Source organism: Rana temporaria, chromosome 8, assembly GCF_905171775.1.
Source record: "Rana temporaria chromosome 8, aRanTem1.1, whole genome shotgun sequence".
Lineage (NCBI taxonomy): Eukaryota > Metazoa > Chordata > Amphibia > Anura > Ranidae > Rana > Rana temporaria.
Genome location: NC_053496.1, coordinates 51139692 through 51165938, shown reverse-complemented (window position 1 = coordinate 51165938; position 26247 = coordinate 51139692). Strand labels below are relative to the sequence as shown.

At 44.7% G+C, this 26247-nt stretch overlaps 1 protein-coding gene across 2 annotated transcripts in view; it reads right to left on the bottom strand.

Annotated features, from left to right (window-relative positions):
• Positions 1 to 11220, bottom strand: part of LOC120946931 (protein FRA10AC1) — a 69444-nt gene extending 58224 nt beyond the window's left edge. For both annotated transcript variants that reach the window (XM_040361766.1, XM_040361767.1), the window contains exons 1-2: positions 11114 to 11220; positions 5589 to 5665 (exon numbers count right to left, since the gene is read on the bottom strand). In XM_040361766.1, the coding sequence (XP_040217700.1) occupies positions 5589 to 5665; positions 11114 to 11128 (92 nt within the window). In that variant the 5' untranslated portion in view covers positions 11129 to 11220. The remainder of the gene's footprint in view (positions 1 to 5588; positions 5666 to 11113) is intronic.
• Positions 11221 to 26247: the final 15027 nt, after the last annotated feature.

The window sequence follows — 26247 nt, the reverse complement described above, 5'->3', positions numbered from 1 at the left end:
CATCCATTATGTGTCATCCCTGGTGGTCTAGGGTGGCATACCTTTGATTTAAATCCCTGGTGATCTAGTGGAATCCCTGGTGGTCCAGTGGGCATCCTCAGGGGGGGCTGTGCTGATAATCGATCAGCACAAACCCCCCCTGTCAGAGGAGCAGCCGATCGGCTCTCCTCTACTCGCGTCTGATAGACGCGAGTGAGGAAAAGGCAATTACCGGCTTTTGCTGTTTACATCGTGATCAGCCGTGATTGGACACGGCTGATCACGTGGTAAAGTGTCCCCATGAGAGACACTTTACCTAGATCGGTGTTGCGGGGTGTCAGACTGACACCACATTTTAAATAAATGAGATTTGAAAACTATACCATATACAGTACAGCAGGGGTGCCCAACCTTTTGAAGAGCAAGGGCCACATAAGCGACTTGGTAACTGGTCGTGGGCCACAATAAGCGGAGCGGGTGGATGGCAGCCCACTCGGCTCTATAGAGCCCACTCTACTACTACTTTTTTTTTGAGAGGATTGGATTGGAGGTAGGCGTTTGTAACCAGACACAAGTTCATTTACATCTTCTGCTCCTTAGAGGTGAATGGAGGGACCGTGTGAAAGGGGCCTAAGGCTGCTCTCACACTGAAGCACAGTTGTTAACCCGCATCACGTGTGCAGCACAGTTTACCAGTGGCTTTCCTGCAGGTTGGCTGCACTTTGCCATAAACTTCTATTATATCCTGTAGGTGTGGTGCACTTTCAGAAAGCACACAAAACTCGCAAGGTAATGGAAGTCTATGGCTCAGTGCAGGTAACTCGCAGGAGCACTTCTCTGCACCTGTGGATCAGTTTGAAGGCAGCCCAGTAACCACTGCAGAACAGATTTGCCCATTTATACACTGATTTTAGTAATAAACGTACCTTTAATAACAGTATTCCATTTTATTCCATCCCAGATCAGGGGGTCGCGAGCCACATCAGAGGGTGCCACATGTGGCCCCCAGGGCCACTGGTTGGGCACCCCTGCAGTACAGGCTGGTCCTATACTATGACCTATTGCAAGGAACACAAACCACAGCGAATTCCATGTAAGGTGAAACCGATCTCAAATTACCCTCTCAATCTTTGCCGGTACCTGACGTCAGTATCCATAGGTTATAATTTAAAAGTACCTTAAAACTCAATTAACCACTTGCCGACCAGCCGCCGTCATTTTACGGCGGCAGGTCGGCTGCCCTGCGCGAGAGCACGTAATATAACGTCGGCTCTCGCGCAGGCGCGATCGCCGCCGGGCACCCGCGATTGCTCGTTACAGAGCGGGGACCGGGAGCTGTCGGTCCTGTCAGGGAGAGAAATGCTGATCTTCTGTTCATGCAATGTATGAACAGAAGATCAGTCATTTCCCCTAGTGAGGCCACCCCCCTACAGTTAGAACACACCCAGGGAACATACTTAACCCCTTCCCCGACCCCTAGTGTTAACCCCTTCACTGCCAGTGGCATTTTTATAGTAATCCAATGTATTTTTAATAGCACTGATCGCTATAAAAATGCCAATGGTCCCAAAAATGTGTCAAAAGTGTCCGCCATAATGTCGCAGTACCGGAAAAAAAAAAAAAAAAAACGCTAATCGCCGCCATTACTAGTAAAAAAAATATTAATTAAAATGCCATAAAAATACCCCCTATTCTGTAAACGCTACAACTTTTGAGCAAACCAATCAATAAACGCTTATTGCGATTTTTTTTTACGAAAAATATGTAGAAGAATACGTATCGGCCTAAACTGAGGAAAAAAAATGTTTTTTATATATTTTTGGGGGATATTTATTATAGCCAAAAGTAAAAAATATATTTTTTTTTCAAAATTGTCGCTCTATTTTTGTTTATAGCGCAAAAACTAAAAACCGCAGAGGTGATCAATTGCCACCAAAAGAAAGCTCTATTTGTGGGAAAAAAAAGGACGCCAATTTTGCTTGGGAGCCACGTCGCACGACCGCGCAATTGTCAGTTAAAGCGACGCAGTGCCGAAACGCAAAAAGTGCTCTGGTCTTTGACCAGCAATATGGTCCGGGGGTTGAGTGGTTAAACCACTTTAAATTATTTCTGTAATGCAGCCTGATTGCATATGCAGTAATAAAACACTTTTTTTTTCCTCCCATTTCTTCTGCAGTCGGACAGGCTCCACTGAACACGGTGCTAATGAACGTCGCTATCACTCCCTGAGTAGTGCTGCTGATTAGGCTGTGTTCAGGGGAGTAAATGTGAGAGCTGGGCTACTTTTTAATCCTTGTTGCAACAAAAAAAAAAAGGGGGAAAGTTTCTACTGTTTTTCCTGTAATACATTTATACAGTTCACTTCGATTTTAAGAAGAAATGGAACAGCACTTTATAATGCCTGGGATGTTCAATGGAGACCTCCATCTCTGTAAAGCCCCGTACACACGATCAGATTTCCCGACAACAAATGTGTGACGGAAGGGTTTTTCTGGAAAATCCGGCTATTTGTACGCTCCATCAGACAATTGTTGATGGAATTTCCGACAACAAATGTTGGATAGCATGCTTTCAAATATTTTAACAACAGATGTGCCTTGTTGGATTATCTGATCGTGTGTACAATTACGCATGCTTCTGAACCAATGCCAACCATAAAGACAACATTAGCAAAAGTTGCCCAAAGGGTGGCGCTAAAGAGCTAAAAAAACACGTTGTTTTGTGTACGTTGGCTGAAAAAGTTCTGCCGTCTGTATGCAGAACAAGTTCACGACCAACGCCCTTCGGACAAAAATCCACGGATTTGTCCGATGGAAATCCGATTGTGTGTACAAGGCTTTAGACAACACATTTTCAATCTTGTGTATTCCATGTTCACATCAGTTTTTTTGCATGCGTTCTGCAAGGGCACAATAAAAGAAAAATAAACTTAAAAAAATGTTCTCTGTGTGCCCTGTTCACAGCACTGCAGATTTTTTCAGCACAGGAATCTGCAACATGTATGCAGTTTTCTGCATTGAAAAAAAGAACTGGCATGACAGCAGCACTGTGGTGTGAACAGGGCACATAACTGAAGCCTCGTACACACGCTCGGTTTTCTCGGCAAGAATCTGCAAGAAAACTGCTGGCAGAGTAAACCGAGCGTGTGTACGAGGCTTTCAGGTTTCTCGTCTGGAAATCTGGCCAGAATCCTGCTCTCTATTTTCTCGTCGAGATTCTTGTCGGCCTGTTTCCCGACGACAAACCCGAGAGTGTGTATACTTACCTGTCGCCGTTGAAACCCGCGCACGCTCAAAATGACTTTGACGCATGCGCGCTAGCTTCCCCGGCATAGTTAGGGTGAAGCAAGATGGCGGCGACGGCATCAAATGTGACGAGCGCATGTTCACCGTACGCGATGACGTCACCGCGTTCTTGCCTTTCAAAAGAACCGCGGTTCTTTTGAAAGGACTGTGCCTACACTCGGGCGGCAAGAGATTCTTACCAAGAATCTCGTCAGGAAAAACAACGTATTTTTCCTGCCGAGATTCTGGCCCGTATGTACGAGGCCTGACACATGAAAACTGATGTAAACGTGCATAAAAACTCACTGAAACGCAGTTGAAAACTGATGTAAGCTCGTATCTCTGTGAGTTAAATTTGCGAAAGGTTTCCCATCAGTTTTCAGGTGTGAGAGAGTCCTAAAAGCAGAAGTTAAAGTGGAGTTCCACCCATAAATATAACATTACATCAGTAGTTTTAAAAAAATGTCATTAGTCCTTTAAGAAAAAAAAATGTTTTTTAGATGCCTTCAAAGTGTTTTTGCTAGGCAGAATAGTTAATCTTCCCTCTTCCTGCACCTAGGTGCTTAAGCTTCCTAACCTACACCGCACAGACTCCTGGGAATGTAGTGGGTGTAACTTTCCAGGAGTCTGTGCACTCCCCAGTCTCAAAGAATCATGTGACTTGGACAGTACAGGTGCTGAAACCTGATCTGAAACCTATTACACCGCTTGTGCAGCACTGAGCATGTGCGAGATCAGCAAGGCTGAAATCCAGGAAGTCATACAGTCTGGCTTCATGATGCCCACACTTAAGATGGCCCAAGTCAATTTCTATTTTATAAAGTGTCTAAATGCTGTAACAACCTAACAAAACGGACCTTCGTTTACAGACTAACTTTACTAGAATACATTAAGCTTGTGTATTACAGGGGTATTTATATTTAAAAAGTGAAATTGTGGCCGGAACTCCGCTTTAAAATTGCGAACAGTAAGGGTCTTTATTGCAAAAGACATGCAAAGTGTATTTTTCTGCAATAATACACTTATCTGCATTTCTAAAATAAAATACACTTACTGGTCTGTTCGCAATCCCTTTGTAGAATGTACACAGAGTGCGACTGCACTCCTGCAAATGCGCGCCAGCCAATACAAAATGGCTGAAGGCTGGAACCCAGAAGAAGTCGGGGAGAAGATGCCAGTTCTGGTGGTGGGGGACTTTGCAAGCATCGAACCATTGGAACTAAGCATTTTTACCTTTAGTTTCACTTTAACACAATAAGGCCCTCTCACTTAGTCATGTAACTGTCATTTTTTGAACCTCTTTGAACTATTTTTTAACCACTTCCATACCGGGCCAATTCTGGCACTCCTCTCCTACAAGTAAAAATCATATTTTTTTGGAAAGAAAATTCCTCAGAACCCCCAAACATTATTTAGTTTTTTTTTAGCAGACCCCCTAGGGAATAAAATGGCGGTCATTGCAACTTTTTATCTTGCAAGGTATTTGCGCAATAATTTTTCAAACGCCTTTTAAAAAAAAAAAAAAAACGTTTCATGAATTAAAAAAACAAAACAGTAATGTTAGCCCAATTTTTTCATATAATGTGAAAGATGTTGTTACGCAGAGTAAATAGATACCTAACATGTCACGCTTTAAAATTGTGTACACTCATGGAATGGCGCCAAACTTCGGTACTTCAAAATTTTACAGGTTACCAGTTTAGAGTTACAGAGGTCTAGTGCTAGAATTGTTGCTCGTGCTTTACGCACACAGTGATATCTCACATGTGTGGTTTGAATGGCGTTTACATATGCGGGACTTACGTGTGTGTTCGCTTCTGAGCACGAGCTACATGGGACAGGGACGTTTTCATTTTTTTTTTTTTATCACTTTTATTCCTATTACAAGGAATGTAAACATCCCTTGTAATAGGACTAGTGTGTGACAGGTCCTCTTTATGGAGAGATGCGGGGTCAATAAGGCCCCACATCTTTACTCCGGGCTGGAAAGCATGAGATCGAGAAAATAAATTCCCCAATCTCATGCTGACAGCCGCAATCACGGCTTCATTTACATCTGCAGCACACACGTGACGTCATAAAGTTGCGCCCAGGCCTCCGACGGTCATAGAAATTACCCTCGTCGCCTGTAAGAACGATCAAGTGGCGAAACTGCAGCTATGATCGTCCTTATCGTGCACAGAATTGCCGACTGAAAAAAATCGCTGGCTGCCACCATCCTGGCATTGGTGCTCGGTTACTCTTAGCTGCCAGCAATTCTTGTAATATATATGAGGGCAGTACAAGAAGACGCTAAACATAAATAGACATCTTGGAACTTGTTACCGTCTTTTTTTGGCATGTGTGTCCGGTTCTCCTTCTTCATCACTAAAATCGGATTCGTAGCCTTCATAGCCGCGTGCCTGCATACAAAAATGAATAATTAATGTGGGAGCCGTGACTGTGACAGGTTTACAGCTGTTCTGTTCTCTGGCCACATGCGGTATTGCATGCCATAGAACAGGCCTCGACAAAATCCGGGCGCCAGGTCGCAATTGCGACAAGAAATTGTGACCTGGCGCCCGCCGGTAATTGAGGTCGCAAAGCCGCGGCCTCAATTACCGGCCGGGGGAGGTGGGGGCACACGGAGGCACAGGATCCGGTGTCTCCGCGCGCCCCCACCTCCACGCGATCACGGCGGGCCCACGACGGCCGGTAATATAGGCCGCGGCTTTGCAGCCTTGTGAAGGCTCAAGCTGCCTTCTGTGACCTGGGGCCATCTGGTGGTGGCCGTTGACATTACAAGTAAAACAGCAGTTCTGTGTGTTTTTTTTACAGTTTTCACTGCCATCTCCTTCCCTCTAATTATAACCCCCAAACATTATGTATATTTTTTTATTCTAACACCCTAGAGAATAAAATGGCGATCATTGCAATACTTTGTCACACCGTATTTGCGCAGCACTTTTTTGGGGAAAAAAATACACTTTTTTTTACTTAAAAAAATAAGACAACAGTAAAGTTATCCCAATTTTTTTTTTATATTGTGAAAGATAATGTTACGCCGAGTAAATTGATACCCAACATGTCACGCTTCGAAATTGCGTCCACTCGTGGAATGCCGACAAACTTTTACCCTTTAAAATCTCCATAGGCGACGTTTAAAAACTTCTACAAGTTGCATGTTTTGAGTTACAGAGGAGGTCTAGAGCTATAATTATTGCTCTCGCTCTAATGATCGCAGCCATACCTCACATGTGTGGTTTGAATACCGTTTACATATGCAGGCGCTACTCACGTTTGCGATCGCTTCTGCGCACGAGCTCGTCGGGACGGGGTGCGTTTTCTGGCTCCTAACTTTTTTAGCTGGCTCATAGATTTCAAGCAAATTTGTCAAACCCTGCCATAGAAGTCAATGTGGAAAAAATATATTTTCATTTCAATTGACTTCTATGGGGAAACTCGCTTTGATATGCGAGTGCTTTGGATTATAAGCATTCTCCTGGAACAGATTATGCTCATAATCCAAGGTTCCACTGTATTTATATGCAAATATAGATTTCAAATCAAATTGTTATTACTTTCTGGAAATAACCTGGTGTAGGCAGATTTCTGTCAGTCACAGGATGTGTACTAAAATAAGAGGGAAATGAAGCCTCCATTAATCTACATGTAATATCTCATCCCTTTGTGGTTAGCAGGCATGGAGGAGGAAGGGAGGGAGGGGACTGTCGTTTACCACTGTGTATACATACACATGTGTGACTCTATAGTCATATGGGCTGCTCAGATGTGATAGGGAAATGCTCAGCATAGAAACTCACAAAAAACTGAGCATGTGCAGAGTTGCCACCACAGCTGCAAAATTCCTAGCTGAATTGGGGACATGAACAGAAGGTGGAGATAAAGAGCAGCAGCAGGGTCAACCAGGTTTTTGCAGAATACAGAAAACAAATCTCATAGTGACTGAAGGAGTATGAACAGCATGGAATACATTTATCGATCCCTTTATGATGTGTGTTTTATGACACTTTATTTAAAAATTGTGGGCCAGTTCACACCACATGCAGTCCAGTGCGTTTTTTTTTTTTGCATCAAAACGCATAGAAAGTAGGTTATATGGTTTTCAATAGCATTGTTCACACCAGTGGGTGAGTTTTAGTTCCAGAAAAGTAAAACATGCTGCATTTTTTCTGCACTAGACTGTACTGGAATGTGGTAAAAACGCATCAAAAAACGCAGTGGGACGGACCAAAATCACACTGGAACACACATCCTTATTATACAGCCAGTTCAGCCCATAGAAACACATAGGTAGATTCAGGTAGAGTTAGGCTGACTTATCAGTAGATAAGTCGACCTAACTCAGAATCTACGCCGGCGTTTGTTTAAGCGTATGCTCAAACAGAGATACGCTTAAACAAAGCTAAGATAGGACGGCTTGCGCCGTTCTATCTTAGCTTGAAATTTTTCTGCTGGCCGCTAGATGGCGCTTCGATTGCGGCCGGCGTAGATTATGTAAATGAGCTTTTACGCCGATTCCCGAACGTACGCCAGGCCGCCGCAGTCGAATTACGTCGTTTGCGTAAGGCCTTGGGCGGCCTAAAGTTATTCCACCTATGAGGTGGAATAACAATGTTAAAGTATGGCCGCCGTTCCCGCCGCGAGGTTCAAATTTTTTACGTCGTTTGTGTAAGTCGTCCGCGAATCGGGAGTTACGTCGTTTACGTCTAAATCAATAGGCCCGTACGGCGTACCTAGCCACAATGCGTCCTGGGAAATGTAGGCGCCCGGCGCATGCGCAGTTAGGTAAAACTTCAAAAAACTTGAGGTCAAGCCTCATTAGCATTAAACACGTCCCTCCCCAACCCATTTGAATTAGCTGCCCTTACGCCAGCCGTGTTTACACTACGCCGCCCTAAGTAAGGAGGTAAGTGCTTTCTGAATCATGTACTTTCCTCTCTTACTTAAAGGGGTGGTTCCCCCTAAAACAAATTTCTAACAATACATTCGGAAGACTGCTTACACTGCGGGTAGGCTGGCTTTTTTTTCGTACATACCTCGATATCGCCGTTTTATCCCTCGGCTTCCGGGTATGAGTCTTGCTGGACCTAGTTGATTGACGTTCCTCAGACCGGCGCATACTGCGCATCACGACTTTCCGACAGAAGCCGAACGTCATTGCGCAGGCGCCGTATAGAGTCGGCTCTATACGGCGCCTGCGCAGCGACGTTCGGCTTCTTTCGGAAAGTCGTGACGTCAAGTATGCGTCGGTCGGAGGAACGTCAATCAACTAGGAAAGCCCACCGCCACAAGACTCATACCCGGAAGTCGAGGGATGAAACGGCGATATCGAGGTATGTACGAAAAAAAAAAAAAGCCAGCCTACCCGCAGTGTAAGCAGTCTTCCAAATGTATTGTTAGAAATGTGTTTTAAGGGGGAACCACCCCTTTAAGGCGGCGTAGTGTAAACACGCTAGGCTACGCCAACCTTAATTTTAGGCACCCCTACGTGAATCTACCTAACAGTTTGGATGCAGAAAAAAAAATGCAGAATGTTCTACTTTTTTTTTTTTTTTTTTTAATGGAACTGCAAGCACTGGTGTGAACTATGCCATTGAAAACCATATAATCTACTTTCCTTGCATTTTTGATGCAGAAAAAAAAACACACTGAACTGCATGTTATGAGAACTGACCGTTAAGGTTAAGACCCCTTTCACACTGGGGCGTTAGCGGTTTTATCGGCTCTTTACCGCCATTATAGGGGTGCTTTTAACCCCCACTAGCGGCCGAAGAAAGGGTTAATAGCGCCCGTGTTGCGGAGCTGCCTATTAATTTCAATGGGAAGGGGCGGTTTAGGAGTGGTGTATACACTGCTCCTAACCTGCACCAAAGATACTGCTTGCAGGAGGGTTTTTTTTTTCCCGTCCTGCAAGCGCACCATCCCAGTGTGAAAGCGCTCAGTCTTTCACACTTTGGTGGCTTGAGAGATGCTTTTCAGGCGTTATAATTTAGCGTTAAAATGCCTGAAATGGATAGAGTAAGGAAGGGTTAAAACCTCTGTCAGTGTTTATTTATTTTATCCGAGTCCCTTTGTGGAAATTTCCCTTTACTTCCTGTCCTAAAGCTACAACAGGAAGTAAAAGTGAGGAAATCGCAGGTCTTCACCAGAATAAGTGTCCCCATTGGAAGATTTCCCTCTACTACTGTTCTGGGGACAGTAATACAATGTGTGGGTGTTTCTTTTTCTTCTATTTTTTTGGGATGGACTAGTGTCTTTTTTCCCCCCAACTTAATTATGTAACCCAACATCTGGGATCTTCTTTCACTTTTCATGAGAACATTAAACAAAACATTAATAGACGGAAAAAAAAAAATCCCTCTCCACTCCATCCAAAACTAAGAAAAAAAAGGTTGCCTTATTTTGTGCACAGTAAATTAAAGAAGCCTGCTGGGAGTTGTAGTCCTCCTAGGGGGCCTTCCCTGCCATGCATGGAATGCTGGGACTTGTAGTCTTGCAGGAAAAGTCTACTTAGCTATGTGTCAACTACAATGCAGGGAATGCTGGGGCTTGTAGTCCTCCTGGAGGATCCTGCACAACTATGCAGTCTGCCAGCAAAGCATGCTGTGACTCGTAGTCCTCCTAGGGGCAACTTCACTGCTTGGCAGGGGATGCTGGGACTTGTAGTCTCCCTGATGGCAATTCCTCAGCTATGTACACTGACTGGCAGGGAATGCTGGGACTTGTAGTCTCCCTGATGGCAATTCCTCAGCTATGTACACTGCCTGGCAGGGAATGCTGGGACTTGTAGTCTCCCTGGTGACTATTCCTCAACTATGTACACTGCCTGGCAGGGAATGCTGGGACTTGTAGTCTCCCTGGTGACTATTCCTCAACTATGTACACTGCCTGGCAGGGAATGCTGGGACTTGTAGTCTCTCTTATGACTATTTCTCATCTATGTACACTGCCTGGCAGGGAATGCTGGGACTTGTAGTCTCTCGTATGACTATTCCTCAACTATGTACACTGACTGGCAGGGAATGCTGGAACTTGTAGTCTCTCTTATGACTATTTCTCATCTATGTACACTGCCTGGCAGGGAATGCTGGGACTTGTAGTCTCCCTGGTGACTATTCCTCAGCTATGTACACTGCCTGGCAGGTAGGGTTGCCACCTCATCCCTTTAATCCCGAACACATATGGATTACACATGTTCTGTGGCTAATGTAATGCAGATATGGCACCAGGTGAGTTTAATTACCACCTTAATCAGCCACAGAACCTGTGTAATTAATATGTGTTCTGGTTTAAAGGGATGAGGTGGCAACCCTACTGGCAGGGAATGCTGGGACTTGTAGTCTCTCTCGTATGACTATTCTTCAGCTATGTACACTGACTGGCAGGGAATGCTGGGACTTGTAGTCTCTCCTATGAGTATTCCTCAGCTATGTACACTGCCTGGCAGGGAATGCTGGGACTTGTAGTCTCCCTGGTAACTATTCCTCAGCTATGTACACTGACTGGCAGGGAATGCTGGGACTTGTAGTCTCTCTCGTATGACTATTCCTCAGCTATGTACACTGCCTGGCAGGGAATGCTGGGACTTGTAGTCTCCCTGGTGACTATTCCTCAGCTATGTACACTGCCTGGCAGGGAATGCTGGGACTTGTAGTCTCTCTTATGACTATTCCTCAGCTATGCACACTGCCTGGCAGGGAATGCTGGGACTTGTAGTCTCTCTTATGACTATTCCTCAGCTATGCACACTGCCTGGCAGGGAATGCTAGGACTTGTAACCTCACCAGTGCAGAGCCCCCAGCCCGTATTACGGTCCCCCCCAGATGCAGACACAGAAATGTACTCACATAATTGGACACCATGTCCCCCCTTCTTCGTACAACACACGGCGTGCAGCACTATAAACAGTCCGATGGGAAACAAGGCAGGTCGCGCATGGTTCCGCGGCAGTTCCTGTACATGGACAGCAGGGGGCCGCAGACTAGGGCTGGGTGAGGAGTCGGTGCAGTGCATTATTCGACAGGGGGCATTTCTCGTCACAACACCAGGCGCAGAAACAGGCGGGGGAGTGTGGGCATGGATTAATTAGGCGCTGAGAAGAAGAAATTGGGCGCAATGTAGGCGCTGAGTGTAGGCCTGAGTTGGTGTTGAAGGAGGAGTGCACTATGAGGACATCATTCAATGAGGGAAATGTACGGGCTGCCATTGCTTTCTGGTGTGTGGAAATGCTGGTTGCCTGGAATTCGGGTGAGGAGTCTACACTCCGCCATGACTTGGCGCTTGACCCTCAGAGACCGTCAGTAGGGGGTTGGGGATTGCCTCTGTGGGGAAAGGGCTTCATGCATTCACATTGAATTCTAGAGAGGGAAGCAGCTCTGAGGTGAACGCAGGCCGCGTACGTCAGCCATAATGCCGCCATTGTCTGAGGCACATTTCTGACAATTTCACCAAAGTTTGATGATTTCGACTAGGGTGGCGCCGATACTAGGCAGGCATTTGAAACCAAAACCATTGCGGTGCGATTCCTGTCCAAATCGCATGCAGTTTCCCGCACTGCTCCTGTGTGAACCCAGACTGAAATCACAGACAACCTCAAAATGGTTGCTCATCATTGTTGAAAAAAATGGAGTAAGCCCTTGTTCACTTTGAATTTGTGCGACTTCAACTGAAATCACATGATTTCAAAGCCGCATGTCCGTGCGACTTTGAAGACATCTGTGTGGCTCCATGCACATGTCTATGCAAGTCGCACCTGAAATCGCTTAAAGCAGTGAAAGAACTACTTTTTCAAATTGATGCGGCACCACAAAGTCGGCGTCGCACCGATTTGAACAGTGCCATTGTCGACAATGGGGTCCGACTTGTGTGATTTCACCTGTCAAATCGCATGACAAGTAGAGGTGCATCTTCACTGGTCTCTTGATTCGATTGTGATTATACAGTCAACGATTCGATTCCGCGATGCATCACGGTTACTGCCCATGGGTTTCATCCAAAAATTCAAGCAGTTTTAGAAGATGTCCATTTTTTTTTTTTATCTGCTCTTAACCACTTCCATACCCGCACCTATTCTGGCACTTTTCTCCTTCATGTAAAAATCATATTTTTTTTGCTAGAAAGTTAATCAGAACCCCCAAACATTATATATATTTTTTAGCAGACACCCTAGGGAAAAATGCAACTTTTTATCATGCACGGTATTTGCGCAATAATGTTTCAAACGCCTTTTTTTTTTTTAAATCATTTTCATGAATTAAAAAACAATAAACAGCAACGTTAGCCCAATTTTTTTGGTTTAATGTGGAAGATGATATTACACCAAGTAGATGGATACTTAACTACCTTTCTGTTAAAAACAAATTAGATACCTAACTTGTCACGCTTTAAAATTGCGCACACTCATGGAATGGCGCTAAACTTCGGTACTTAAAAATCTCTATAGGCGAAGCTTAATTTTTATTATTTTTTTTACAGGTTACCAGTTTAGAGTTACAGAGGTGGTCTAGTGTTAGAATTATTGCTCTCGCTCTAACGCATGCAGCGATACCTCACGTGTGGTTTGAACGGCGTTTACATAAGTGGGTGGGACTTATGTGCGCATTCGCTTCTGAGCGCGAGCTACTGGGGACAGGGGCGTTTCAATTCTTTTGTTTTTATATATATATTTTTTTTTACTTAATTTTTTTTAGCACTTTTTTTTCCTTTTCTTTTTTATTTATTTTTTTATCGCTTTTATTCCTATAACAAGGAATGTAAACATCCCTTGTAATAGGAATAGTGTGTGACAGGTCCTCTTTATGGGGAGATGCAAGGTCAATAAGACCCCACATGTCTCCTCCAGGCTGGAAAGCATGAGATCGGGAAAGAAAATTCACTGATCTAATGCTTTCAGCCGCGATTGCGGCTTTGTTTACTTCTGGATACCCGGGCGTGACGTCATAATGTCGCGCCCGGGCCTCCGTCGGTCATAGAGATGACCGATGAGCATCTGGTCACCGGAAATCTCTATGCTCTTCATTCGACGGTCATAGAGATGACTGGCGACCATCTGGTCACCGGAAATCTCTATGCTCTTCATTCGAAGGTCATAGAGATGACTGGTGACCATCTGGTCACCGGAAATCTCTATGCTCTTCATTTGGCGGCAGCCTATTCGTTCTCCGGGCCTCTGATGGCACGGGAGAGCCCGGGGGAAGCAACGGATGGGGGAAAAAAAGGATATCTGAATGATGCCTGTAGCTGCAGGCATCAATCAGATATCCCACACTGAAGTCCAGGATGTCATATGATGTCCTACGGTTACGGAAGTGGTTAAAGGATATCTAAAGATTGTTTAAAAAAAGTCATACTTGCCTCTTCTGTGCAGTTGGTTTTGCACAGAGTGGCCCAATCCTCCTCTTCTGGGGTCCATAGAAACATGGATGAGCGAGTTTGGGGTGGAGGAACTTGACTGGCCTGCACAGAGTCCTGACCTCAACCCGATAGAACACCTTTGGGATGAATTAGAGCAGAGACTGGGAGCCAGGCCTTCTCATCCAACATCAGTTCCTGACCTCAAATGCACTTCTGGAAGAATGGTCAAACATTCTCATAGACACACTCCTAAACCTTGTGGACAGCCTTCCCAGAAGAATTGAATCTGTTATAGCTGCAAAGGGTGGGCCAACTCAATATTGAACCCTACGGACTGGGATGCCATTGAAGTTCATGTGCGTGTAAAGGCAGGCGTCCCAATACTTTTGGTAATATAGTGAACCTGTTCAGAACATCTTTGCATCCCACAGGGGCAAAAATGTCTCTTCACAGAAATGTACAGAGAGGCCTTGGTGTCCATGTATAAATGCCATCAGACTGCAAGCTCGTTCTTGTTTCATCCCACTCCACAGGACATACTAAGCCCTAGAGATAGCTTTAGTTCGTATGTAGAAACAGGGCATGTGCAGAATGGTAGCAAGGCTGCAGGGCTTCTAACTAATGACAACTTACTGGCAGGATCAACAGGTATTTTCAAAGTAAATCCAAATATATCACAAATAAAACAAGGTAGATAGTTTTAATAAAATTCCATGCATTAAGTTAAAAAATGCTTTGCCATTTGCTGTGTCCTTCCTCCCCTGCTAAATTCCCACCTGTATCAATCCAGCACTGTGCCCGTCTGCCGGTCTTCTCTCCCCTCTCCCAGTTCTCATAAGCTTGGCTGAAAGCAGCGGGAGCCATGGGCTCCTATTGCTGTCAGTCAAATTCTTGCTTGCTATGGGTGGAGGTTAGACATGTGCAATTTGTTTAGTCCCGAATTCGTTTTTTAACAAATTTGGACAAATTAGTTCATTCCGGATTTTCGATTTTCTGAAATTTTGAATTTTTAAAAACTTTTGGAAATTCGGAATTTCAGAAATGTGAAAATTTGGAAATTCAAGATTTTGACATTTCAGAAATTCAAATTTTTTCAAAAATTCGAAGTTGAATATCGGAAATTCGAAATTAGGAAATGTAAAATTTTCGAAATTCTAAATTTCGGGGATTCGGAAATTCGAAATTTTGGCAATTGGGAAATTCTAAATGTAAAAAAATTCTAATTTTGGAATATTGAAATCTCGGAAATTTGGAAATTCAAAGAAATCCGTAAATAAAAATGGAAATGCTAAAGAATGAAAATTCGAAAATTTGGATTTTCGAATTTGCGAATTCCGAATTTCCCCAAAAAACAAAAAAAAACAATGAAATGTAAACTAACAAATTTTTCGGCAGTGCACATGTCTAGTGCAGGCACAGAAGAGAAGGATCCAAGATTGCCAGCAGGGGACCCCAGAAGAGGAGGCTTGGAGCTTCCCTGTGCAAAACCAATGCAGAGAGCAGGTGAATATAACATGTTGAAACAAAATTGCCTTTAAAACCGCTTTAACGCCTTTCCTTTTTTTTTTTTGTAAATACAACTGCTTTAACCAAGCGCTGTTCAGTGGAAGAGTAAGGACCACCCACTACTGGAGGAGAAGAGGAACGACCACCAACTACTGGAGGAGAAGAGGAAGGACCACCCACTACTGGAGGAGAAGAGTAAGGACCACCTACTACTGGAGGAGAAGAGGAAGGACCACCCACTACTGGAGGAGAAGAGGAACGACCACCAACTACTGGAGGAGAAGAGGAAGGACCACCCACTACTGGAGGAGAAGAGTAAGGACCACCTACTACTGGAGGAGAAGAGGAAGGACCACCCACTACTGGAGGAGAAGAGGAAGGACCACCCACTACTGGAGGAGTAGAGGAAGGACCTGTGACATCACTGGAACAGCCATAGACCCCTGGGAAAGTAAAGGTTCTCCTTTAAATTAGAGGTAGATCGTCAGTATAAATTCCACATATGTCAATTGGGTGAAAGTGAAGGGAAAATACTGGGATTAATTATTTATTTTTATTATTATTTTTTGGTAAACTGTTATGTTAGTACTGAAAGATTTTGGATTGCTAAATCCAAAAATCAAAGGTGGGACTTTAAATGAGACTGTGGCCATCCGGTACACAAGCCTCCTTCAATACAGTACATATTACCATGTACCTACTTCGCAACGTATCCATATGTGCCAATAATAAACAGTTTATTTTAATTTACCTACTGATTCGTTCTGCCCCTTATGTTTTGTTTCATATAAAGTCCCAACCTTCCCTTAGTCCCCATTAGTCCCCCATTTTTGCAAACTGTTATGTTACAAAATGCACCTTTTTTACATTTCAGTCTGTGCACTGTGTACACCTCAACAGCTCTCTCCACTTGTACATCCACATTCTAGGTATGGGTAGCCTTTTATTTGTAGTCAATGTCACTCAGTGGTGGGCACTCCTGCAGCACTTTCTGTCTAGTGTAGGCAGATCTCAGTGCAGGTGGACTGTGCGTTGGATCAGGAGTTCCAACAGGGTGACAACCCTCTCCTGCATAAAGTCTCCTGCATTGTCTCACCTTATGAGAAGAAGTCCAACAGAGGACAGATTTTGTCTGCCTTCATTTTAGTAAATGACCTGCTTTGAAAATTCAGCATGGGTTTATGTTTTACAATAAAGCCCCACCCCACCACTTTAACTACTTCTCCCCTTCCTGAAACTCCAGTCACTTTGGGGCATATCCACAAAAACCTGGCGCAACTTAAAAAATCCCATTTAAGTTACACTGCCTTAAAATTTCTACCTAAGTGCCCGATCCACAAAGCACTTACCTAGAAATTTCAGGCTGTGTAACTTAAATCCGGCCGGCGTAAGGCGTTCCTCTTCATCAGGGGGCGATTCCCATTTAAATGAGGCGCGCTCCGGCGCCGGCCGTACTGCGCATGCGCGAAGTTACGTTACGCCGAGTTTTGTGGATCGCGCCGGGTAAAAAAAAGTTGCGTCGGGAAAAAAAAAAAAAAATTGACAGCGTCGCTTGGCATGCATTCCTGAGAGGGAGAACTCCATGCCAATTTTCAAATAAAAAACCGGCATGGGTTCCCCCCCCAGGAGCATACCAGGCCCTTAGGTCTGGTATGGGTTGTAAGGAGACCCCCCCTACGCCGAAAAATCGACGTAGGGGGTCCCCCTACAATCCATACCAGACCCGTATCCAAAGCACGCTACCCGGCCGGCCAGGAATGGGAGTGGGGACGAGCGAGCGCCCCCCCCCTCCTGAGCCGTACCAGGCCGCATGCCCTCAACATGGGGGGGTTGGGTGCTCTGGGGCAGGGGGGCGCACTGCGGGCCCCCCCACCCCAGAGCACCCTGTCCCCATGTTGATGAGGACAGGACCTCTTCCCGACACCCTGGCCGTTGGTTGTCGGGGTCTGCGGGCGGGGGCTTATCGGAATCTGGGAGTCCCCTCAAATAAGGGGGCCCCCAGATACCGGCCCCCCACCCTAAGTGAATGGATATGGGGTACATCGTACCCCTACCCATTCACCTGGAGGCAAAGTGATAGTTATTAAACACACGACACAAGGGTTTTTAAAATCATTTATTAGTCTGCTCCGGAGGCCCAGGGGGGGCTTCTTCTTCCGCTCTCCGGGGGTCTTCTCCGCTCTCCGGGGGGGGTCTTCTCCGCTCTCCGGGGGTCTTCTTGTATCTTCGCCGCTCTCCGCTGTTGACTCGGCGCACCCCGGTTCTTCTCCAGCTGTCCGGTGCCTTCTCCTTCAGCGCTGGCTGCCTGCTATCTTCGTGTGTTAGCTCAATTACTAGCAGGCAGCCAGCGCGGTCTTCTGTGACGTCATCTTCTTCTCTTCTCTTCTTCTCCCTTCTTCCGATGTTGACCCGACGCCTCTTCTCGCTGCAATGATGGAAGCGCGCCTTGCATCCCATTTATATAGGCCTCACCGTCCCATCATGCTCCGGTATGTACCCACGAGCGGAGAAGACCCCCGGAGAGCGGAAGAAGCCCCCCCTGGTATTAGAGCTAAAGAAGACAGGGGGGGGCCTCCGGAGCAGACTAATAAATGATTTTAAAAACCCTTGTGTCGTGTGTTTAATAACTATCACTTTGCCTCCAGGTGAATGGGTAGTGGTACGATGTACCCCATATCCATTCACTTAGGGTGGGGGGCCGGTATCTGGGGGCCCCCTTATTTGAGGGGACTCCCAGATTCCGATAAGCCCCCGCCCGCAGACCCCGACAACCAACGGCCAGGGTTGTCGGGAAGAGGTCCTGTCCTCATCAACATGGGGACAGGGTGCTCTGGGGTGGGGGGGCCCGCAGTGCGCCCCCCTGCCCCAGAGCACCCAACCCCCCCATGTTAAGGGCATGCGGCCTGGTACGGCTCAGGAGGGGGGGGCGCTCGCTCGTCCCCACTCCCATTCCTGGCCGGCCGGGTAGCGTGCTTTGGATACGGGTCTGGTATGGATTGTAGGGGGACCCCCTACGTCGATTTTTCGGCGTAGGGGGGGTCTCCTTACAACCCATACCAGACCTAAGGGCCTGGTATGCTCCTGGGGGGGAACAAATTGCCGTGGAGTTCTCCCTCAGGAATGCATACCATATGCCGTCGCTTGAATGTGCTTTTACATGGTGTTACTAACTTTACACTTTGTAAAAGCAGCCCTAATTTTACACTTGCAAACTAAAACTTACGGCGAAAAAACGAAGCTGAAAAGCTTTGTGGATCGCCCTAAGTGCTAATTTGCATACCCGAAGCGGCATTTCGACTCGAAATGCCCCCAGCGGCGAATGCGGTACTGCATCCTAAGATCTGACAGTGTAAGTCCCTTACACATGTCGGATCTTCTGCCTAACTTTGGAAAACTGATTCTGTGGATCAGTTCCAAAGTTAGAACCAGGGATACGACGGCGTACGCCGGCGTATCCCTTTTGAGGATATGGCCCATTATTTATAATTCCCATTATATATGACCATTTTTCCTGCAATCTCCTGAACAGTCCGACAGGAGTCAGTCGGGGGGATGAATACTGAGATGCATTTTTTATTTTCAAATCTCAGGAGCAATAGGTTTATTTCAAACTTGGAGTTGGGCTTTGAGCTATTAGGAGCTTCTGGAGTGTCCATATAATAGTGAGAACAAGTGCTAAACAGTTACCATATTTTATTCATTTAAACAGACAGGAAAAATGCATGTGTATGCCAAAAGTAAAATTCTGCGTAATTAGTTACAGAAGAGGGTTTGTATTTCCAGGAATTTCTAGAACAACCCATAGAAATGTTGTCATCACACCTGTGGTGAATTCATTTTTGATTTTGTTTCATGTGTGTGTTAAACTCTCAGGCTGGGTTCACACCGGACCCTTTTTTTTTATCTGCACAAGAATCAGATGGGAACACTCATGCGATCCAATTTCTGGCCAAACTGTCAGTTCGCACTGCGATATGGGAACTGAAATAGGGGTGTCATTAACATTGTATTGGCACTCCCAGCAGTTTGCATATGGCAGTCTGAACTGCCTTGCAAGTCAGGTGTGATGCTGGAACAGCCCCCTCCTCTCCCTTTGCATACTCCGCTGCATGTTTTTAACGGTCCCAACCGTTAGTGTTGTTGGAAGAACAACTGCATGTACTGGCAAACGGTTCAGATGTGAAGTTAGCAATAGCAAAGCTGAACAATGGCAATTGCCAGCTGTGGAAGTTTAAACTAGAAATGTTTCTTAGGATGGATGACTTGTTGAAAGTGCTGAATACAGAGACAGACGGAGAGACGGAGAAATAGGACAGAAAAGACAGGCAAGCAAAAGCAACTATAAGCTTACTAGTGGAAGATGACCAGCTTATCCACATAAGAACAGCGAAAACAGCCAAAGCTATGTGGACTTCATTACAGAAACTACATGAGCGTTCAAGCCTCAACAACAAGCTGTTCCTACTAAGACATTTGTATAATATGAGACTAGAAGAAGGCCAGCAAATGTGTGACCACGTGAAAGCTATGCAAGATAACCATACTGTTGCCCTGCTCCTCTGCTGCCTTCCAAAAGACATATACTACTCTATTCACACCTGAGCATTTTCAGCTCGTAAAACGTTTGTCTCAAAAGTTCAAAAACGCCCAACAAGCAAAATCCCATTCATTTAAATGGCCCCTGTTCACATCTGAGCGTTCTGTCACCTGAAGCAAAACACCTGAAGCTCAAAAAGTACATGAGCTTTTTTTTGGGCAGGTTACAGGTGTTTTTCTGCTTTTTACATTGACCTTTTGACCTGTACAAAATCGCTGGAAAAATTAATGTAAATACGCACGACTTTCCGCCAAAAAATGATACGCTCAGGTGTGAATGCAGCCTTAGAAACCAGACCCGAGCAGAAGCTGACACTGGAATATGTCAAAGGGAACTTTAATTGATGAATATGACAGAAGGAAAGAAAACACACACCATGATGACAAAGCTCTTATGATGTACAAATGCACAAAGCACAACAGAGAAAGTGGCGCCTGTTTTCGCTGTAAAAGAACCGGTCACCTAAAAAAGGACTGTTCTTTCTGGAAAACCTAGCAGCGAAAGCTAAAGTTATCCACAAAAGCAAGAGTCAAAGCAACCACAAAGGAAACTGCAGATGCATCATGGAGTGGCACCTTTAAAGTGACACAGAGTGGCAAGCCACACGGCTGGTGCATAGACTCAGGTGCGACAAGCCACACGACTAGTGATGAGACCTTCTTCACAAACATTGATTACAGTGCAAAAGACAAACTTTTCCTAGCAAACGGGAAAAGCGTTACTGCAGAAGCTAAAGGCCAAGGCTTTCTGAACTGCATTAAACCACAACGCAAGCAGAGCATCCTTGTAAAGACAGTACCGTATGTTCCAGATCTAGAAGGCAGCCTTCTATCAGTGAAAAGTTTTGCAAACAACGATCTCAACGGTTCCAGGGTGATTAATGCACAATTCACAACAACAAGTGATTTCTCACAAAAAGAAAACTGGATGATAACTTATACAGGCTCATCACCACATACCAGCAAGCCAATATAGGTCATCAACCCTGTCCTCAGGGCCCACTAACAGGCCAGGTTTGCAAGATAACTAAAATACACCACAGGTGATATAATTTGCTGCTCAGTGATTGCAGTATTCGTGTCTGCATCTCCCCAAGGTAATACATAACACCTGGCCTGTTAGTGGGCCCTGGGTTGATGACCACTGCTATACAGGACATTATAAAAAGAGGTTTATCAGAAGATTTGGCAATAGCACCTTGCAAAGTGCTCATGAACTGCAAATGCTGTATTGAAGCAAAAGCCACACATGCTCCCCTTCCACACGGTATCTCAAAGGAAAACCACCCACCCCCTGCAGCTCATACACAGTGATGTATGCAGTCCAATGAAAACTCCCACGTCAGGCGGGAACAGATATCTACTTGCTTTCATTGATGATTATTCCAGTTACACAACTACCTATCTGATGAAACATCACATAAACTTCAAGAGTTCTTTGCCATGTCTAGCAACAAATTCCAACAGAAACCGGGAATAATACACACCGACAATAAGCAAAGAAGTAGCCTCATGTCTGAAGAGACAAGGAATAGTACACCAGACAACCACACCATACACTCCTGAACAAAACAGTGTAGCAGAAAGGAAAAATTGCACTCTTATTGAAATGGCCAGATGCATGTTGTCGGATGCCAACCTACTTCACAAGTACTTGGGGAGAAGCACCCATGACTGCAACCTACCTACAAAACAGACTAGCCTCAAGAGCCATTAAAAGTACTCCATTCGAAATATGTCATGGATCAAAGCCTAGCATAGGACATGTCAGAGTGTTTGGATGTAAAGCATATGCCTATATTCCAAGTCAAAAGTGATCCAAGCTGGAGAACAGAGCCATAGAGGGAATTCTAGTAGGCTACAGCGAGCAAACTAAGGGTTACTGAATCCTACACCCAAAGACTGACAAAGTGACAATAAGCAATGGCCCAGATTCAGGTAGAATGGAGCAATATTTGCGTGGGCAAAGAGCAAAGATTTTTCTCTGCGCCCACGCAAATATTTCCATTTGCCCAGCGATTCACGGAGCAGTAGCTCCGTAAATTGCGCGGGCGCTATGCTAATTAGCCCTGCGTAAGGGCGCCTAATGTAAATGATCCCGCCGGGGTGGGAATAATTTAAATTAGGCGCGCTCCCGCGCCGAGCTAACAGCGCATGCTCCGTCGGGAAACTTTCCCGACGTGCATTGCGGCAAATGACGTCGCAAGGACGTCATTTGCTTCTAAGTGAACGTGAATGGTGTCCATCGCCATTCACGGTTCACTTACGTAAACGACGTGAAATTTAAATTTCACGGGCGGGAGGCGCAGCTATACTTTAGCATTGGCTGCGCCTGCTATTAGCAGGAGCAGCCTTATGCTAAAGGCGCCGTACGGAAACTCCGTACCTTGCGTACGCAGGGCCCGCGCAACTTTTGTGAATCGGTGGTAGTATGCAATTTGCATACTACACGCCGATCACAAAGGCCGCGCCCCCTAGCGGCCAACGCAAGAATGCAGCCTGGGATGTGAAGGCATAAGGAGGCTTATGTTTGTCACATCCTAGGCTGCATTCGGTGTAACGCGGTTCCTGAATCAGGAGCACTCGTTACACCGGAGCAAGTAAGCACTTGCGCCGCGCAACTATGGTTGCGCGGGCGCAAGTGCTTCTTGAATCTGGGCCAATATTGTTTATTTTGATGAGAGCCCATCACGGGAAACACTGATCCCTGAAAGCTGTCAAGTGAATATGCCCAAAAAAACTGAAGTAAAGGTCAACCAAAACGAGCCTGTGCAGGAGTCACAACAAGAGATGGAACTCACAATGCCTATACCAAGTTTCCCACCAGATCCTGCTGAACTGCCTGAATTCAGAAGATTGAAATAAATAAGTTGCCCTATGCATGTAGCACAAAAATGCACACATATAGCAACATGGTGCAATTTTGCACCTGTTCACAAAATAATAAGGCTAAGTTCACATTTGTGCATTTTGGGAATGCAAAATGACATGCGTTGCCACAATGCACAAAAAAAAACGAATCCCTGTTGCAGGCACGTGGCCCCAAAACACCATGCTAACACTTGTGCGAAATCAAACGCCAAAGCACATGGTACCAATGTACCATGCAGTTTGGTTGGGCATGATTTAAAAAAAGGTCACTTTCTTATTTTGTGCGATTAAAATGAATGGGCTGCCCTAAACGCTACACGCAGAAAGGAGCCTGCAGTGACGCAACTGCATCTGTGTGAATGAAGCCTAAATGTGAAAGCAAGGGATCTATTTATTAAATAATTTTTAGACTATTTTCACCCAGGATTCACACACTTTTTAAAGGAATAAAAAGAGACGAATGTATGAATCCTGACTTAAAGCTGTTTGAATTCTAATTAAAAAGATCCCTTTAAGTCTGACTAAGGGGATTGTTTAGGTCTTTGCAGAGCTTGGGTTTAACAGGTCAAATTGTAAACTTTTTTCCATCATTCTAAAGCTTTATTCTAGCCAACTTTTTAGTTATTTCTTGGTTGAGTGGGGAAGGGTCATAACCTCTGTTATAACCGCTGTCTTTGTCACTCCTCAAAAATTATACAGGCATTTGGAAAACATTTCAGAAGTGTCTGGTGTAGATTTTCTGTGATCTTTGAGCAATGGTTAACAGCGCTTGTTGAACATATCACAAATGAGAGTCAACCTTTTATAAACACATGGGGATTTAGTAAGCACTGACATTTTATATAAATAGTAAGAAAAAAACTAAAGGGTGATTCCACGTTCATAAAAAAAAAAGCAAATAAAACAAAAACAAAAAAAAATGTGTGTGTGTATATATATATATATATATATATAATATATACACACACACATGCACCCTAACTTTAAGAGGGAAGTTTCAGGAAAAAAACTTTCCATAGCCCCCTGCATATAACACGCAGGCACAGTTTACCCTCTATATCAGGGTAAAAAAGTGAGTATTATACTCCAATAAATACAGTGTATATATGTGTGTATGTATGTATGTATAATATATATGCAATTTCTACACAAACCATGCAAAATAATTCCACAAGGGGAACATGAGACTTTAGAAGGCATTCAATAATATGACATAATGTATAATAAAATGTGTAACTTTTTATAGTTATCTAATTTGTATCTTTTGTGCCTGCCCCGTACACACATGCGGGAAAAGTTCCTGTTGGAAATCCCGAGGGGAAAGCCGAGAACCTGCTCGGGCAGTCTTTCCCCCTACACACGGCCAGTTTTCCCGACAGCAAAGCTGCAATCTCGGCCTTGTGTATTCTCCATTCTCCAACGCAGTTTTTCCCATAGGAAGACTGCCAAAAACCTGCAGAAGTCTGCCGCTTCTCCAGGCGGGAAAAAAGAGAGCTGGTTCTCTTTGTTGTTTTTTTGAGCAGTTTTCCCGTCGGAAAAACTGCGAGGAGCATACACACGGCCGGAATTCCCGGCCAAAATCTCTCCTTGCAGTTTTCTCGTCGGGAAAACCGGCCGTGTGTACGAGGCTTCAGGCTTTTATGACATTTTGGTGTTGTATTATAAGCCTCTAATTTACTTGTGGTCTTTTTTAGATAATAATTTTTTTTTTTTTTTATAATTGTCATATTATTGCCTTCTAAAGTCCTGTGTTCTCCTTTTCCATTTGTGGAAATCTTTTGCATTCTACATAATTGATATGTGGCAAAACTTTTGAACTGCTTAAGTACAGGAACACAGTGCAAAATGTATTAAATACAACATGAATGCTACACAAGCCACATTATAATTTAATGTTGTTAAATAAAAAAAAAAAAAACTCTTTTTCATATTTTCAGGACTACTCTTCTGTAAAATGTAATGCAATATGGCAACCTTGAGGCATTCGCTACACCATTGGTGTATAGTACTTCCCCAGAAATGTAATTTCCTACCTGTGTGATTGGCTCATTGATTTTCCCAAAAGTCTGCACTAAGATACATTTCAAATAGGAGTTATATTTTTGGTGATATATTACCTAAGGGTTTTTTACTTCTAAAGGGCTGCAGTCACTACAACTTTCCTCATTAGAACACTGAAAGTTCATCAGCTTATTATATTGAGCACAGACCCTCCCATTCTGGGAATCAGTATCCCAAGGACATAGTGGAAATAATTTTTTTTTCTTAAAGAGGTTGTAAACCTTCATGTTTTTTCACCCGTCTATGGATGCCAATTGTATGGCATGGGAGCGCGCCCGCAAGGTAACCCCCTCGGTAGAGAGCTTGCCAGAGGGGGTTAGCGCTTGCAGGGAGGAGCCCCCGTGGGACCCCAGAAGAGGACGATCGGGGCCACTCTGTGCAAAACTAACTGCACAGTGGAGGTAAGTATCATATGTTTGTTATTAAAAAAAATCGAAGCTTTAGTAACCCTTTGAGTACAGAAACTGAGAGGAAAGGAACCTTAGGTGCTTTTTTTTTTTAGTTAACTCTAAAACCTCGTACACACAATCGGATTATCCGACAGGAATTGTGTGAAGAAAGGCTGTTGTCGGAAAATCCGACCGTTTGTATGCTCCATCGGGCAATTGTTGTCGGATTTTCCACGGACACATGTGGGATATCATGCTTTAAAATTTAAAACAATTGTGTGTTGTCGGAAATTTTTTTTTTTTGCTGAAATGACTGTTTACAGAGTATAGAGACATAATAGTTAACTGATTCCTTTTAAAAATGATTACAAATAGATAAAAACCAATCATATAATGTGCCTGCAGTTTAGTTTAGTTGTTGCTGTTGTTTCCTGGTTCTCTGATGTACAGAGCCAGAGAGCCAATAGAGGGCAGTGATGGATTGTACAACGTGCCTGAACTCATGCAGATTGGGCTAATATGTCCCGCACTATCCCCTGAAGAGTGTCTGCATTGCAGACAGAGGAACCTGTATCTATACTGCGGAGAGGCCGGCCACTACGTACGTTCCTGCCCGGCAAAACTACGTAAGTGCCCAACTATACCCCCGACCCATCTGTCATCCTTGTCAGCGCAAGCAACTCATCTCGCTCTTCTCCTCTCATTTCAGCTTCTGAAAAGTACGGTGCTTATCAAAGCCAATATTGATTCCGGAACCTGCAGCTGCTTTATCGATCTGCCGTTTGCAACCCAACAACACTTCCTACTACAATCCAAGACGCAGGGTCTGTCTTTATACCTAGCCAATGGATCTTGTATTAAGTTAGGACTAGTCACCCAAGAGACATCATTCATACCCGTAACTACTGCAGCGCAGCATAAGGAACTTCTAAGCCTGGATTTTATTTCCTCTCCACTATTCCCCATCATCCTGGGCCTACCCTGGCTCCAAGCCCATAACCCCCAGATCAATTGAGTCACTTGAGAGGTCAAGTTCAATTCACAGTACTGCCAAGAACACTATTTCCCCAAGACTCCCGAGGCCTCAACCACACTACCATGTATGGACTTCAATCTGGAGGCATGTTAGCCAGTACCTGATGGCCCATGAGGAATATCGGGATGTCTTCAGCAAGCGAGAGGCAACTCCTGGGAACCCAAGGGGA